An 18,197-nucleotide genomic window follows, 5' to 3' on the forward strand; every position below is an offset into this window, starting at 1 on the left:
TGTTTTTTTCTATTTGAATGGACAGGCAAAACTCTTTTGAAATTTTACATGTGTATGTGTGTATCTTCTAGGTAGCTCTGGCCTAAATTCTCCACATTTTAAAAGTTAAATTTCAATGGTATATATGTATAAAACTATGCATGCATATACACACACACACACACACACACACATATATATTTAGGTATGTAACAAAAGAAAATTTAAAGTTAGATTGTAAAGAGAGACTAGAAAGATTGATAAAATATTTTTCATTAAGGTAATTTGGGGAGAGGATGGAGCAACTTCCTATAATTAGGTAGAAGTAACATTAATAATCCTTTAGGCTTTACATTGCTAATCACAAAATCATTGAGAATAATAGGCATGTAAAGTTTGTCCAAAGGTCATACAATCTATCTCTCTGCCTTCTGTATAGTTTCACTTCTTGATCATGGACAGATGAGTGTTTATCCTTTGCTTCAGAATGTCTAGGAAAGAATCACCCTGCCTCTCTGTCTCTCTCCTCCCTCTCTCTCCTTTCTCTGTCTCTTTATCTCTCTATCTCCATGTCTGTGTCTCTGTCTCTCTATCTCTGTCTCTCTTTGTGTGTCTCTGTCTCTTCTCTATTTCTTTGTTCTTAAATAAACATATAAGCCATAGATAGATTTTTCTTCAAGGAAGGTAATTTAAAATATTTTTAATCTATTAGTGTGACTTTAATGTCATTCTATTTCCTTGTCTGTAAACTGAAAAGGTTAGAGCCAATGTCTTCTCAGCTTCCTTCTAGCTCTAAATGTATATAATCTTGATTTATAATTTTGCTTTAGAGTTCAATTATTCCCAAGAATTAAGTAAACATCATCTTAAATGCCAAGATTAAATAGCTAATTGTTAGCCCAGAAACTTGGAAAACCTCATGGAAGAGCTTGGGTGTCAGCAAATAGCTTTTCCATTTTTTCTCTGCTTTGCTTCCAATTCATAATACCAGGAAAAATTTACTTTTGAAGGCAAAACAGGAATTTTTAATCCTTTTATAGTTGAAAAAAATCCCCATCAATCTGTGGGGAAGAGACATTTTACAACAGTTAGGATTACAAATGAGTACTTCGGTTTTTTAGGCAGGGCTGCTGTTGAAGGCCTGCCAACGTTCTCACCTGTTCCTATTCAATGGAAAACTGATATATACTGATACACCAGTGTGGATAGAACAGTGGCCCTTAGGTAGTGATAAAATTCAGGCCTTATTAGATATAGTACAGGAACAACTTGACCAAGGACACTTACAACCTTCTCTAAGTCTTTGGAATTCCCTTGTATTTGTTGTAAGAAAGAAATCTGGAAAATGGAGGATGTTGACTGATTTAAGAAAAGTAAATGAAAAGATGGAAACTATGGGAACTCTTCCACCTGGACTTCCATCTCCTACTCAGTTACCTAGAGAATGGCCTCTTTGGGTTATAGACATTAAGGATTGTTCTATTCTATCCCTCTGGATAAGGAGGATATAAAAGGATTTGCCTTTTCAGTGACCAGTGTTAACTTAGCTGAGCCTTATAAAAGATATGAATGGACAGTTTTACCACAGGGAATGAAAAATAGTCCTCCTATGTGTCAAATCTATGCTGCTCTTACTCCAGTAAGAAAAACATTTCCAAAAGTAATGTTATTACATTACATGGATGATATATTGGGGATGTGTACCTGAGGAACAAATATTAGAAGCATGTCTACAAAAGACCATAGAAACACTAAGGTACTAGAAAACCCCAGAGATTCTACTAAAAAGCTATTAGAAATAATTCATAATTTTAGCAAAGTAGCAGGATACAAAATAAATCCCCATAAATCCTCAGCATTCTTATACACCACCAACAAAATCCAAGAGCAAGAGATACAAAGAGAAATTCCATTCAAAATAACTGTTGATAGCATAAAATATTTGGGAATTTACCTACCAAAGGAAAGTCAGGAATTATTTGAGCAAAATTACAAAAAAGTTTCCACACAAATAAAGTCAGACTTAAATAATTGGAAAAATATTAAGTGCTCTTGGATAGGCCGAGCGAATATAATAAAGATGACAATACTCCCTAAACTAATCTATTTATTTAGTGCTATACCAATCAGACTTCCAAGAAAATATTTTAATGATTTAGAAAAAATAACAACAAAATTCATATGGAACAATAAAAAGTCGAGAATCTCAAGGGAATTAATGAAAAAAAAATCAAATGAAGGTGGTCTAGCTGTACCTGATCTAAAATTATATTATAAAGCAGCAGTCACCAAAACCATTTGGTATTGGCTAAGAAATAAATTAGTTGATCAGTGGAAAAGGTTAGGTTCACAGGACAGAATAGTCAACTATAGCAGTCTAGTGTTTGACAAACCCAAAGATTCTAACTTTTGGGATAAGATTTCATTATTTGATAAAAACTGCTGGGATAACTGGAAATTAGTATGGCAGAAATTAGACAAGGACCCACACTTAACACCATATACCAAGATAAGATCAAAATGGGTCCATGACCTAGGCATAAAGAACGAGATTATAAATAAATTAGAGGAACATAGGATAGTTTATCTCTCAGACTTGTGGAGGAGAAAGAAATTTGTGACCAAAGATGAACTAGAGACCATTACCGATCACAAAATAGAAAATTTTGATTATATCAAATTAAAAAGCCTTTGTACAAACAGAACGAATGCAAACAAAATTAGTAGGGAAGCAACAAACTGGGAAAACATCTTACAATTAAAGGTTCTGATAAAGGCCTCATTTCCAAAATATATAGAGAACTGACTCAAATTTATAAAAAATCAAGCCATTCTCCAATTGATAAATGGTCAAAGGATATGAACAGACAATTTTCAGATGAAGAAATTGAAACTATTACCACTCACATGAAAGAGTGTTCCAAATCACTATTGATCAGAGAAATGCAAATTAAGACAACTCTGAGATATCACTACACACCTGTCAGATTGGCTAAGATGACAGGAAAAAATAATGATGAATGTTGGAGGGGATGCGGGAAAACGGGGACACTGATGCATTGTTGGTGGAGTTGTGAACGAATCCAGCCATTCTGGAGAGCAATCTGGAATTATGCCCAAAAAGTTATCAAACTGTGCATACCCTTTGATCCAACAGTGTTTCTATTGGGCTTATACCCCAAAGAGATACTAAAAAAGGGAAAGGGACCTGTATGTGCCAAAATGTTTGTAGCAGCCCTGTTTGTAGTGGCTAGAAACTGGAAAATGAATGGATGCCCATTAATTGGAGAATGGCTGGGTAAATTGTGGTATACAAATGTTATGGAATATTATTGCTCTGTAAGGAATGACCAGCAGGATGAATACAGAGAGGCTTGGAGAGACCTCCATGGACTGATGCTAAGTGAGATGAGCAGAACCAGGAGATCATTATACACTTCGACAACGATATTGTATGAGGATATATTCTGATGGAAGTGGATTTCTATGACAAAGAGACCTAACTGAGTTTCAATGGATAAATGATGGACAGAAACAGCTACACCCAAAGAAGGAACACTGGGAAATGAATGTGAACTATTTGCATTTTTGATTTTCTTCCCTAGTTATTTTTACCTTCTGAATCCAATTCTCCCTGTGCAGCAGGAGAACTGTTCGGTTCTGCAAATATGTATTGTATCTAGGATATACTGCTACATATTTAACATATATAGGACTGCCATCTTGAGGTGGGGGGGTGGAGGGAGGGAGGGGAAAAAACGAAACATAAGCGAGTGCAAGGAATAATGTTGTAAAAAAATTATCCTGGCATGGATTCTGTCAATACAAAGTTATTATTAAATAAAATAAAATTTAAAATTAAAAAAAAAAAAGAAACACTAAGGTACTACAAATTGCATATAGCTCCAAAAAAAAATTCAAAGACATGCTCCTTTTCAATATAAAGAATATGAAATATATCTTAAGGTGCTTATGGTACAAAAACTTTCCTTAACAACAGAGAAGCTAAACACCTTAAATTACTTTCAGAAATTGATAGGAGATATCCAATGGATGCGATGAGTGTTAGGCTTGCAACCATTATATTTTGCAACCTATATGACCTATAAATTGCAAACATTATATGACATTTTAAGGGTAGACAGTGCTTTAAACTCACCTTGTCAGTTTACAAAAGAAGTTTAAGAGACTTTGAGAGAAATTGAACTGGCTTTATCCAATGTGGTTGAAAGAGTCACTCAAAAATCTTTGCAAATATCAGTTTTTGCTACAAAAGAGGCAAGCACAGCAGTCCTTCATCAAGGAGACAGTGTGAGAATGGATGAACCTCCCAGCACAACCAGAACAAAGCCTTACTCCTTACCCAGTGCTTGTGGCTAGAATTTTATTAAATTGAATTTTATTAAGGGAACAGTAAAATTATTTGGGATAAGACTTGACAAGATATACACCTTTTATACTAATGCACAAATTAATGTATGCTGTGAAACCCAGCATGGTTCCCCATCCCAGATGTGGCAAATTTTATTGACCATGGCTCCAAATTTTACACACGGGTCTCCATTAAAGATAACCAGACTATTACATAATTGGCGATGGATTCTTGAAGAAAAAGTTTCTAAAGTTCCTCTTAAAGGACCAACTATCTTTACAGATGCATCCAAACATAACATTTGTGCTGTATACTCTCGTGACTTAACTATAAAGAGAGTAGTCAGAACTCCTTTTCAGTCCACTCAGCAGAATGAATTGTATGCAATCACTCTAGCTCTTTCTTATTATCCAAAAGATATAATATCTAATTCGGCCTATTCAGTAAGTGTGGTACAAAGAATTGCCACAGCCCAAATAAAATTTGTAGCTTCCAATATATATCAGCTCTTCTTCAAGGAACTTCAAGAGCAAATGAGAAAGCATCCAGGACTTCAAAATCTGCAGGAATCATTGGATTGCCTAACACATAAAAAGACTGTTGCAAGTCTTCAAAAACTTGCAGGGATCATTGGATCCCCTGGTATATGAAGTAATGGACAATAGATTGGTTTTGGACTATCTCTTGGTTGCAAAAGGAGACATATGTGTGGTTATTATTTATCTACCCTTCTTCTAGGATTTCTGGAAATCTTTTACAACACCATTTTGATATATATAGTTTGTTGTATCATTACTTGCATGACAATTCATGTTTGTTACACCACATTGAGCCTGCACTGGCTGTGGGGAGAATCATCACTGCTAGCCTGTGCTTTATTGCTATATGCTTGTGTAATACCTCCCATGCTGATGGGTTTGTGCATATCTGTTTCTAGTAAGATCCTTCAGTTCAGAAACCTGCTACCAATATCTGGCTCTTGACTCCCCACTTCCATTCGGTGTTTTTCATCTCTCTTCCTGAAAAGTCAGGAGGGGCATGATCATCTCCTTTTTGGTGTTTTCACCTCCTTTCCTGAGAAGTGAGGGGTGGATGATCACCTTCTTTGTGGGGTTTTCACCTCCCTGAGAAGTCAGGGATGGCTTTACCACCTGTATTCTAAAACAAAAGAAAGGGGGAGATGTAAAGGGCTGAAACTCTTAAAAAGTGTTCTTGAATCAGACAACGGAGCACCAAGGTTAATTATCCATTTGACAATGACTCTATTAGCATATGTTTGGGAAAATGGCCCCTTCTCACCATTGGTGCATATTCAATGTTTGGTATATACAGATAACTTTAGGCAAGGATTAGAGGATGGGGTGGAACAAGCCAGACTTCACTTTGTGGCAAGATGAGGGGAAGAGAAGTTGGTGGCCAGCCTTGTGGCAGTTTGTCTGTCTCCTTCACTTCTCCCTCTAAAGACCAAGAACTTTTACTTATGCTGACTCCAGCTGTTCCTGGACCTTTAGGGAGCTAGCCCAGACTTTACAATTCCTTAGGAAGATTGGTGTATAATTTTCTTTCTCTGTTTTGGCTCTCCCTGATTTAAGTATCAGTACCATATTTGTGTCACAGAAAAAAATTGGCAGTACTCCTTCTTTACCTATATTTCCAAATAGTTTATATAGTATTGGAATTAATTGTTCATTAAATGTTTGGTAGAATTCACTTGAGAATCACATCTGGCCCTGGATTTTTTTTTCCTTTGGGAGTTCATTAATGACTTGTTCAATTTCTTTTTCTAAAATGGGACTGTTTAAATAATTTATTTTCTCTTCTATTAATCTGGGCAATTATATTTTTAAAATGTTCATCCATTTTGGTTAGATCATTGGATTTGCTGCCATTCAGTTGGGCAAAATAGCTCCTAATTTTTGCTTTCATTGTTTTTTTTTACTTGGTGGTAAGTTCACCCTTTTCATTTTTGATGCTGTTGATTTTTTTTTCCTTTCCTTTTTCTAATCAAATTAAACAAAGATTTATTTCTTTTTTTTTTTCATGAAACCAACTCTTAGTCTTGCTTATTTGTTCAATAGTTTTCTTAGTTTCAATTTTATTAATCTCTGCTTTGAGTTTCAGATTTTGTAATTTGATCTTGAATTGAGGGATTTTAATTTTTTTCCCTAGCTTTTTTAGTAGCATGTCCAATTCATTGATATCCTCTTTCTCTATTTTATTCAAATAGCTATTTAGAGACATAAAATTTTCACCTAAGAACTGTTTTGGCTACATCCCATAGGTTTTGGTATGTTATCTCATTATTGTTATTCTCTTGGATGAAATTATGGATTGTTTCTGTGATTTATTGTTTGATCCAATAATTTTTTAGAATTAGATTATTTAATTCCATTTGGTTTTTAATCTATCTTTCCCTGCCCCTTATGGAAAACAGTTTTTATTGCACTGTGGTTTGAAAAGGAAACATTGACTATTTCTGCCTTTTTGCTTTGTTTTTGAGGTTTTTATGCATTAATACATGGTCAGTTTTCATGTGGGTGCCATGTACTGCCCAGAAAAAGGTGTATTCCTTTTTGTCTCTATTGCATTTCCTCCAGAGGTTTATCATATGTAGATTTTCTAGGATTCTATTAACCTTTCTGGTTTCTTTTTTGTTTATTTTGTGGTTAGTTTTGTCTGATTCTGAGATGGGATGGTTGAGGTTCCTCACTGGTATAGTTTTGATATCTATTTCTTCCTATAACTGGCTTAATATCTTCTCTGGGAATGTGGCTGCTCTATCACTTGGTGCATACATATTTAGCATCATTTCTATTTCATTATTTACTATTTCCTTTATTAAGGTGTACTTTCCTTCCTATCTCTTTTAATAAGATCTATTTTTACTTTTGCTTTATCTGAGATCAGAATTGCTACCCCTGCTTTTTTTATTATTTCAGCTGAAACATAATACATTCTGTTCCATTCTTTTACTTTTACTCTGTATGTGTCTCTCTTTGTCAAATGTGCTTCTTGTAACATATTGTAGGAATCTTTTTTAATCCACTCTGCTATTTGTTTCTGTTTTGTGGGAGAGTTCATCCCATTCACATTTACATTTATGATTACCAGCTCTGTATTCCCCTCCATCCTATTTTTTCTCTTGTATGTACTTTTGTTCTTTCTTTCCACCCTGTCCTTAGTTGTGTTTTATCTAATTTTTTATCTATCTTTATCTATCTTCTCTCATATTACCCCTCCCCTTTCTCTTAGTACTCTTTTTTAACCCATTGTACTCATTATCTTATCTTCTATCACCCTTTCCCTCCTTCTCTTTTCTTTTCCCCTTATTCCTTTGTATCCTGTCCCTCCTTTTTCTTTCCTCTTTCTCCTTCTGCTTCTTTATAGGGTTAAATAAATTTCTAACCTAACTAAATGATTAAGTTATTCCCACTTAGAGCCAAAATTGATGAGATCAAGTTTCAGACAATACTCAACCCCCTCCCTTCTCTTCCTTGATTATAATAGGTTTTTTTTACACTTGTTCATTTGAACTAATTGTCCCATTATATCTTGCTTTTCCTCTTTTTTCCAATGCAGACCTTTTCCTACCCTTAATGTTTTTTCTTTGATGGCATCGCATCAGAATACATTCACAACCACTCTCAGTTTATGTGATACCCTCCTCTATCTACCCCATTGACAGATATAGCTCTCAAAAGTTACAAATATTATTTTCCCATCTAGGGATATAAACAGTTTAATCTTTAAATTATAGATAGATAGATAGATAGATAGATAGATAGATTTCCCCTATGCACCTTTCTATGTTTCTCTTGAGTCCTGTGTTTGTAAATTAATTTTTCTATTTAGTTCTGTTTTTTCAATAGAAATGATAGAAAGTCTCTTAATTCATTGAAGCTCCATTGCCTCTCTTGAAAGATGATGCTGAGTCTCACTGAGTAATCAGTTCTTTATTGTAGAACCTTTGCATTCCAGAATATGGTATTCTAGCACCTCCAATCCTTCATTTTAGCTGCTGACAGATCCTGGGTAATCCTGATTGTTGATTCTTGATATTTGAATTTTTTGGTCTGGCAACCTGCAGTATTTTTTCCTTGAAATTGTAGTTTTTATTTTTTTTTTATTTTTATGGTTGAACTCTGCTCCTAGGGTAAAGGGAGTGCTGTCCCAAGGGCCCTGTGCTTTTCTGAGCTTTGGCTTTGAGCACAGGGGTCCCTTGTGTTTTCAGTGAGTAATTTTACCTGTTCTTTTTAGGAAATAGCCTGATTTCCCAGATTTTATCTTCTGGTTTGGGACTGGATTCTGCCTCTTGATTTTCTCCTCTACTAAGTGACAATTGAAGGTCTTACTTGTTGATTTGCTTTGATTAATGTTCTCTCACTGGCTTTCTCAGAGTCTATCTGAACTGGGATAAATCTTTCTTGAAGTTTTTCCAGAGCTGGAGAGTAGTTTCATTCCACCAAACAATGTTCAGAGGCTTGGTTTCATGTGGTTTTGAAAGGAAACTAGGAAAGCTCAAGTGGCTTCTTGCTTTTACTCCACTATCTCAGTCTACCCCTGGAAACCCACCAACAAAACCTTTAAAGCAAAGCTAAAATATGGCTTATCTCTAGGATATTCCCAAAATGTGGGTAAAGCATACTCTTTAAAACAGGAACTTAGTCTATAATATGAGTATCAGATGTAGATAAATAGTTTTGTGTTTTCTACACAAATTGTATAAGATACAAAAGACATGGATGAACAAATGTAGAAAACGGAAATATTCAATTGGCATATAACATCCATACTTCCCCTAAAAGATAAATCTTTTGCAATGGCTAAATATATTTTTGCAGTCACCTTGGACTTTATCTATCCAAACTTATCTGAAGGCAGTGAGAACAGAGGGCTCCTCCTTCCTCCAAAAGCCCAAGGGCATCAAAAGCCAATAGCATCCCTAGGGAATCAACAGAAATAACAATGACCAATCTTGGGGTGGCAGTGCTCAAATCAGGACAACCTAGGCACAGGACTCTTTAAAGTAATAAAAGATTATTTTGCATCTTTCTAAACTTTATCTGCACTTCACTTTTGATAGAGCTAAACGCTGTCTTCTTCGAAGCAGATGAACTATCCTATTGTATCACCCTGTGGAGTTCTCACTTTTCATTTAACAGCTTATGAATTTCCTCATCATTTTCATCAAACCAGTCAATGTTTGAGAATGTTCTGGCCCAGATGAGTAAATGCAGTGTTTTGCATTAAATCTCTGAAGATTGCCACTCCTTTTCTACTAAATTTTTCCTATATTTTTTTTCTTTTATTTATTTTTGAACAATTTAAAAAAATGTTCAATTTATTCTGAACTTAAAAAATAAAATGAGCATTTCCATATTAGTAGAATGGGGGAAAAATCATTACACATGAAATTGAACTCAGATATGTATAATTTACTGTTCCTTTTAAATATATAACATAATGTAACTTTCTTTTTTCTTCCTTTCCCTACCCCATCCAAGAAATGGCTATCACTAGATGAAAATGTGTGTGTGTGTGTAAAATCATTGTGTACATATTTTTATTTATCAGTTCTTTCTCTGGATTCGGATAACATCTTCCTTCATAGGTCCTTTGCAGTTAATTTGGGTAGTTATAATAATTAAAATTGCCTTAATCACTCAAAATTGTTCTTAAAATAATATTGCTGTTATTGTATACAACATTCTCTTGGTTTTGTTCATTTTATTCTTAATTATGCAAGTCTATTCACATTTTTCTAAGATAATTGAGCTCATCGTTTCTCACAGCACAGCAGTCTTCTATCACAGTCATGTAGCAAAATTTGTCCATTCATTTCCCAACTGACAGGCATCTCTGCAATATTTGTTTTTTGTTGCCTCAGGAAGTTGCTATAAATATTTTAGAACATAGAGCTTCTTTTCCTTTTTTTCCTTAATCATCTTTGAAAACAGACAGAATAGTGGTATTGTTAGGTCAAAAGGTGTAAGCAGTATAATATCTTGAGTATAATTACAAAATATTTTCCAGAATACTTGGATTAGTGCATAGTTTCAGCAACAGTAAATTAGTGTTCCCATTTTTCCATATTCCCTATAACATTTCTTATCTTCTCTTTCAATCACTTTAGCTAATCTGATAGATATAAAATTATATCTCAAGACTCTTAATTCTTTAATCAATGATGACTTAGAGCATTAGAGATTTTTAGAGCATATGTTTATCAAAACATATAAATTGTTTTGATTTCTTTATTAGAAAACTGCTTCTTCACATCCTTTGAATATTTAGCAGTTGGAGGAATGACTCATATTCTTTAAAATTTGGTTAAGTTCTTTATATATTTGGGATATGAGACCTTTATCTGAAAAATTGTCTATAAATTTTCTCTCAATTTTCTTATTTCCTTCTGATCTTAACTACATTTGTTTTAACTTAACTTTTAACTTAATGTAAAAAAAAAAATATCCATTTACATCTTACACTGTTCTATCTCTTGTTTATTTATAAATTGTTACCTAATCATTTCAGATAGGTAATACAGTCCATGTTCTTCAAGTTTTCTTGTGTTACCTCTCTTTATATTCCATTTGGAACTTCTTTTGATAAATGGTATAAGATAGACTAATTTCTGCCAGACTGCTTTCTATGTTTTTCAAAAAAATTTTTACCAAATAGTGAATTTTTTCCTCCCAAAACTTAAGTCTTTATACATGTCAAACACAAGGTTGCTATAGTTATTCACTGTAAATTGTCTACTCTGTTCCACTAATCTTTCTATTTCTTAGCCAATACAATTTTGATAATTACTATGTATAGTTTAAGATCTGGTATTGCTAAACTGTCTTTCTTTAATTGTTTTTTTTTAGTTCCTTTAATATTCTTAAATTTTTGTTCTTCCAAATGAATTTTTCTATTTTTTCTGACTCAGAAAATTGATTTTCTTAGTAATTTAATTGTGATGACATTGACTATCTAAATTTGTTTAGGTAAAACTGTTATTTTTATTATTGTTGATTAAGTCTTTAGGATTTTCCAAGTGTATTATTATGTTATTTGCAACAAGAGATAGTTTTATCACCTCATTTCCTATTATGGTTCCTTCTGTTTTTTTTTTTTTTTATTGCTTTCACTAGGATTTCCAAAATGATCAGGTGTGAAATTAGGACACCCAGTATTGCCAACATTATTATAATAATGTATAATCTTTGTAATTCATTATTGTGATTTTTGCTATTATTTAAGATTTTTATATCCATATTCATAATGAGAAAAGCAAAACATCAGTATTTTTTTTCTTTTTCTTCTCTTATTGCTATGGCTAGTATTTCTAGTACAACATCAAATAATAGTGATGTAATGGGTATTCTAGTTTCATACCTGATCTCACTGGGAAAGCTTCTAGGTTTTCCCCATTAAAAATAATACTTGCTGGTGATTTTTTTCGATGTTTTTCAATACAAGTGAATGTTGTACTATATAAAAACATTTCTGCATCTATTACTAAACTCATATAATTTTGTTATTTTTATTATTGAGATAATAATTTTCCTTATGTTAAACTATCTCTGCATTACTGGTATAAAGACTATTTGGTCATAATGTATAATCTTTGTAATGTATAATATAAGCTATTATTGCAATCTTTTTGCTTTTTAAAGATTTTTGCACTCATATTCATTAATGAAATTGACCTGTAATTTTCTTTCTTCATTTTTACTCTTCTTTATGTCAGCATTATATTTGTTTCATAAAAGCAGCTTGGTAGGACCCATTCATTGCCTATTTTTCCAAATAATTTTATATTGGAATTAATTTGTTTTGGTTGATAAAATTCACTTATAAATTCCTCTGCTTCTGGTGCTTTTTTCTTAGGAAACTCATTTATACAATTTCTTTTTCTAAAAAAGATCTATTCTGATATTCTATTTGCTCTTCTGCAAATTTAGGAAGCTTAAAATTTTGCAAATATTTTGCCAAATTACTGGCATATAATTTGGTGAATGAGTTCTTTATAGTTGCTTTGATTTTTCTTTATTAATATATTCACCCTTTTCATTTAAATAATTTGGGTTTATTTTTTCCTCCTTTTAAATCATATTAACAATAGTTTACCTGTTTTATTGATTTTCATAAAACCAATTCTTAGTTTTATTTATTAATTCAATGCTTTTACATTCAATTTTATTAATTTCCCTTTTAATTTTTAGAATTTCCAATTTAGTGTTTAATTGTGGATTTTTAGTTTGTCCTTTTCTGACTTTAAAAAAATGCATACCTAATTCATTGGTTTGCTCTTATCCTATTTCGTTGATATAAGCATTTAAAAATAGAAATTCTTTTCTGATTATCACCTTTGCTGAATCCCATAGATTTCAATATATTATTTCATTATTGTCATTCACTTTAATGAAATTATTGATTGTTTCTATAATTTGTTATTTCATCCACTTATTCTTTAACTTTAGGTTAATTCTTTAAATAGTTTTTAAGCAAAATGAGTTTTAATACATAATCAAATTTTCTCCTATTATATTTTAATTTAAACAACAGTTAAATAAACAATTGTCTATTTTTTTATTCTAAATGATAGCAAATGGAATTTGTGTATAATAATAATGAACAAAAAGAAAGTAAGGATACTTCGGAAGTAGTGCAGTGACTTGCCAGGGACAGGATAGTGCTTTTTTCACCTTGAATTTTTAATAGATTAAAAAATTATGCATAAAAACTTTTCAGCATTCATTTTTATAAGATTTTGAGTTCCAAATCTTTTTTTCCCGATTCTTCTCTTTCTTCTCCAAGACAGCAAGCAATTTGATATAGGTTATACATGTGGAATCATGTTAAACATATTTCCACATTGCTCCCCTTTTTTTTAACACAATGGAAAAACCATAAAAAATGAAAATGGTATGCTTTCATCTGCATTAAGACTACATTGTTTTTTCTCTGGATGTGGATATATTTTTTCATTCATGAATTTTTTGGCATTATCTTGGATCATTGTATTCCTGAGAAGAGCTAAGTTCATCTTTGTTATCATCACACAATGTTGCTGTTGCTGTGTATAATGTTCTCCTAATTCTGCTCACTCCACTCAACATCAGGTTGTGTAAGTCTTTCTAAGTTTTTCTGAAATCCACATGCTCATTATTTCTTTTGGAACAATATTCCATTACATTCATATACCACAATTTGTTCTGTCATTCCTTGAATGATGGACAATCTGTCCATTTCCATTTCTTTACTACCACAAAAAAAGCCAATATAAATATTTTTGTACAGGTGGATCCTTTTGTCTTTTTTCATGATCTCTTTCCAATATAGACTTTGTAGTGGTATTGCTGTAGCAAAAGTTGTACATAGTTTAATTGCTTCCAAAATGCTCTCCAGAAGGATTCAATCAGTTCACAACTCCATCAGCAATGCACTAGTATTCTAATTTTCCCACATATTCTCCAACATTTATCATTTTCTTTTTCTGTCATAGTAGTCAGTCTGATGATAGGTGTGAAGCATTCCCTCAGAGCTGTTTTAACTTGCACATCTCTAATCAATAATGATTTACAGAATTTTATCATACGAATATAAATAGCTTAATTTCTTCATCTGAAACATATCTCTTCATATTCTTTGATCCTTTATCAATTGGGTATCCAATTAATTGTAAATGTGTTTCCATGGTGCCTTATTCAATACAATTTTATTACATTGTAATATTATTCATATTTCAACTTTTATACTTATTTATAAATTACTAGGACTCTTGACAATAAAGTAAAGAGAAACACTACATGAAAATCAAACATTATAATTGTCTAGGGGCAGTCTTAATCTCCAGAAAGAAAATGTACTTTTAAAGAGAGATTCTGGAAAAGAATACTTATTTACTATATATGTCCTGATTATTCAAAAATATATTCAATGTAATTATATGGTCACTCAATTATAATTGCTTCTTGACTGATTACTTGAAATTCAGCTTATGATTTAGTAGATGTGCTACAAATATGATTTTAAATGAAAGACAGCAAAACAATATCAGCATTGTATGACTAGTACATTAAAATTCCTAACAATACAATTAATGTATTATTTACAATAAAATAGTTAACTACTGTACTGATAACCAGTAACACTTATTTTTCAAAGGAATAGTAGCAGCATTCCATGGATTCATATTTTTATTATAGCTTTTTATTTACAAACATATGCATGGGTAATTTTTCAACATTGACCTTTGCAAAACTTTTTATTCCAACTTTTCCCCTGCTTCCCCCCACCTCCTCCCCTAGTCCAATACATGTTAAATATGTTAAAGTATATACTATACACACACACACACACACACACACACACACACACACACACATATTTATACAGTTATCTTGCTGCACAAGAAAAATCGGATTTAGAAAGAAGGTTAAAAAAAAACCAAAAAGGAAAATAAAAATGCAAGCAAGCAATAATAGAAAGAGTGGAAATGCTATGTTGTGGTCCATACTCATTTCCCATAGTTCTCTTTTTGGGTGTTGCTGATTCTCTTCATTATAAAACAGTTGAAATTGGTTTGAATCATTTCATTGTTGAAGAGAGTCACATCCATGAATTCATATTATGCCTCAAGATAGAAATAATCATAAAATCGTCTAACAAAGTCATTTCTATTGATATACTTTTATTAGGGTCATTAAACAATAAAGCAATAAGCAGAATGAGATTTTGTATGCTCAAAAGTTTTCAATCAACTGAGTGCTATAGAAAGTTGCCTGCTTTTGAACCCTTAACTTCATCAGGTTTGCCTTTCATATGCAAAAATCTGAAAGATTCAGGATTTTTGCAGGGGAAACTTTCACTCTAAGAACTTTCTCTACCTATTCCTATTGTCCTGACCTTAAATGCTAAGGACCATTGGACTTTGCCATCCACCCTGGAGTTGACTGTACTATTTTCCTTTATTAGAATCTGAACTCCTCAAGAGGAGAGAATGTTACATTTTTATTTGTGCTTGACACATAGTGAATGCTTAATATATACTTTTTAAATTCATTTATTTTTCATTGTCTATCACAATTTCACTATGATTTATTAGATCAGTCCAGCGAGTTGCCTGAGGCACATTGAAGTTGTGATTCTCTTAGCCATAAGTATCACTAATAAGTATCAAAGATAACACTTGAATTTGGATCTTCTTGATTCAAAACCTAGAACTTTATTTACTAAGCAATGGTACCTTTGATACATGTGTAAATTATTTTTATAAAGATTTTGTGATTAGAAAAAAGACACAATGTAATAATTATCGATATTTTCTAATTACTTTTTTCATGGATTAAAACATACATAGTCACCACTTTCAAACAGTTTATAATGTACTGTTTCTTTTTTCTACTTTCTGTGCAATAAATCCAACTCTGCTAATTTCTCTCTCTGAAAATTTGATAGCTATCTCTCATTTAGCTTTGAACTTTTTGTTTTTTCTGTCTTCTTTTCTACCAAGAATATCAATATACAAAATTATGTTCCTTTGGTAGTATGTCAAATGAGTATTCATTGGACAAAGATAACATACTGAGAATATCAATAATTAAACTAATGCCTGTAGACAGTCTAAAAAGTATGTAACTATTAAGATCATTTATAAGTATATGTGTGTGTGTTCCATGTGTTCTATGGCTAGTAAAATTTATCACCTTTTAGTCAACTTTAGAATAAAAATTATTTTCATACTTAGCTCAATTAGTTTTCAGAAAACAGATATTCTATGTCACAAAAGTCATATATGAAGCTGTTGTGTTCCACTGGCATAATCTTCAAGATTATCTTTATCCCACAATGAAGTGTCACAGAAAAACTTTTAAGTATATTTTTGTGTAGACTTAAATTTAAGTTTGTGTTTCTGGTTATTGTTTTTGTCTCTATTCTTCATTCCTACTGTTTTAGTGGTTACTGGCTTAAAGCTGGTATTCAAACACAGAAGAGTACTTTCTTGGTGATATTGTATTATGAAATATCAAGTATAATATATACATATATATATAATATGAAAACTAAAGATAAATTTAATTTTCTTTTCCAGCTTTGCTTTAGATGAAGAAAAATGTTTCTCTATGAAGAAAGAAAAAATTCCAACTAGTGATGTAAGTACTGCTACATTTTTATTAAATTAGCCATTTATAGGATTATGCATTTTTAAAAAGCTTTATAGAGTTCTCACAAACCTCTAGAACAATTTTGCTGTAATCATTCAAATGAAATCAATTGATATTGAATTTTAGATATTTTCATAGTATTTTGAAAAATTACATGTTATTGAATTATTTTTTTAATTTCTCATTTATACTACTCATTTATACATAATTTATACATTTATACTAATTCATAATTTAACATTAGTAGTCCACTAACTTGAAATCTTCTTTTAATAACTACTCTTTTGTGGATACTTTGCATTTAGGTAAAATTTTCCAGCATTGTGAAATACCTACAAGCTTTTGGCTGGCTCTGGGTGTGGCTCTGTGTTACTGCTTACCTAGGTCAGAACTTAGTAAGCATAGGACAAAATCTATGGCTAAGCACTTGGATTAAAGAAGCCAAGCATGTTAAAGATACCATGGAATGGAAACAATTAAGAAACAGTAAACTTAACATCTATGGGTTACTAGGATTGATACAAGGTAGGAACATGTGGAAATGGTTTCCTTTTCACTTAGCTCTTCTTCTTGCTTTTATGAAGTATAAGGATTTCCTGTTATACTATCTGAATGAAAAATGCTCCAATAGTTTTCATGTATTTTCTGATATTCACATGCATCTATTTTATATGATGGAAAGAGAATATGCAATTTAATAGATGAAAGAAATGCATACAGATCTTTGTTTCTCCTTTCTCATTGTGACTACCATTCAGGCCATATAAGTTCTTCTAACCTTATCATGAAGATCATGAAGAGTCATTATCATGAGTCAAGTTGATTTATTTGATAATGTGATTAATAATTTGGGCATCTAGTGAAATTCTCAGAAGCTGGAAAGGCTATAAGTCATGATTTTGGGTTTTGGGGAAATCTGCCATAATCAGGTGTCTGGACCAAGAACAAATCATTATACCAAGAGCAAAGCATGCAGAAGATAGTGAGATAAGCCCCTCTGTATATAGTCCTGAGAAAAGTTCAAATGAAGGTTTTAAAGTAGGAGAGTAAAATAGAAGAAACCCAGAGTTTTTAAACTGTTGAAGTAAAGGAATGGAACCAAGTAAGAAAACTTGATGGTGAGCCAAAAGACGATAGTCAGAAAAAATCAGTTGAGTCCTACTTCAGGTTGACAGAGTTATTTCCAGAAATTAGAAAGAGTGCATATCTTCTGTAAGGCAATTACTGGTATAATATAAAAAGCAGTATTTTATTTGAATTTAAAGGGCTAGACTTGGAGTCAAGAAAACCTGGATAAAAATCCTACTTCAGATACTATGTAGCAACTGTGTCACTATGGGCAAGGTACTGATTCTCTCTGCCCTTACTTCTTCATCTATAATTGTACAAAGTTATAGCAATATTGTGAGATGATCCTCTGTAACTGACAGCTATTCTCAGCAATACAATGATCTAAGAAAACTCTGAAGGACTTATCATAAAAACTATTATCCATCCCCAGAGAAAGAACTGGTGGTGTTTGAATATAGAAACTTAAAAAAAACAAGTATTTTAGTTGAGGGTTTGGAGCTCATATTTTTAAAATATGACTAATAATGAAATATATTTTGCATAAGTACACATGTATAATCTATTTCAAACTACTTGCCTTCTCAATGGGGGGGGGGTGAAGAGGAAGGAATGGAAAG

The 18,197-nt window shown here is 32.1% G+C and overlaps 1 protein-coding gene across 1 annotated transcript in view; it reads left to right on the plus strand.

Moving 5' to 3' along the window:
• Window positions 1-18,197, plus strand: part of LOC127557134 (multidrug resistance-associated protein 1-like) — a 90,017-nt gene that overhangs the window by 51,555 nt on the left and 20,265 nt on the right. Inside the window, exons 17-18 of the mRNA XM_051990572.1 lie at window positions 16,437-16,497; window positions 16,815-17,034. Of these exons, the coding sequence (XP_051846532.1) occupies window positions 16,437-16,497; window positions 16,815-17,034 (281 nt within the window). The remainder of the gene's footprint in view (window positions 1-16,436; window positions 16,498-16,814; window positions 17,035-18,197) is intronic.

Source organism: Antechinus flavipes, chromosome 3 (assembly GCF_016432865.1).
Source record: "Antechinus flavipes isolate AdamAnt ecotype Samford, QLD, Australia chromosome 3, AdamAnt_v2, whole genome shotgun sequence".
Classification (NCBI taxonomy): domain Eukaryota; kingdom Metazoa; phylum Chordata; class Mammalia; order Dasyuromorphia; family Dasyuridae; genus Antechinus; species Antechinus flavipes.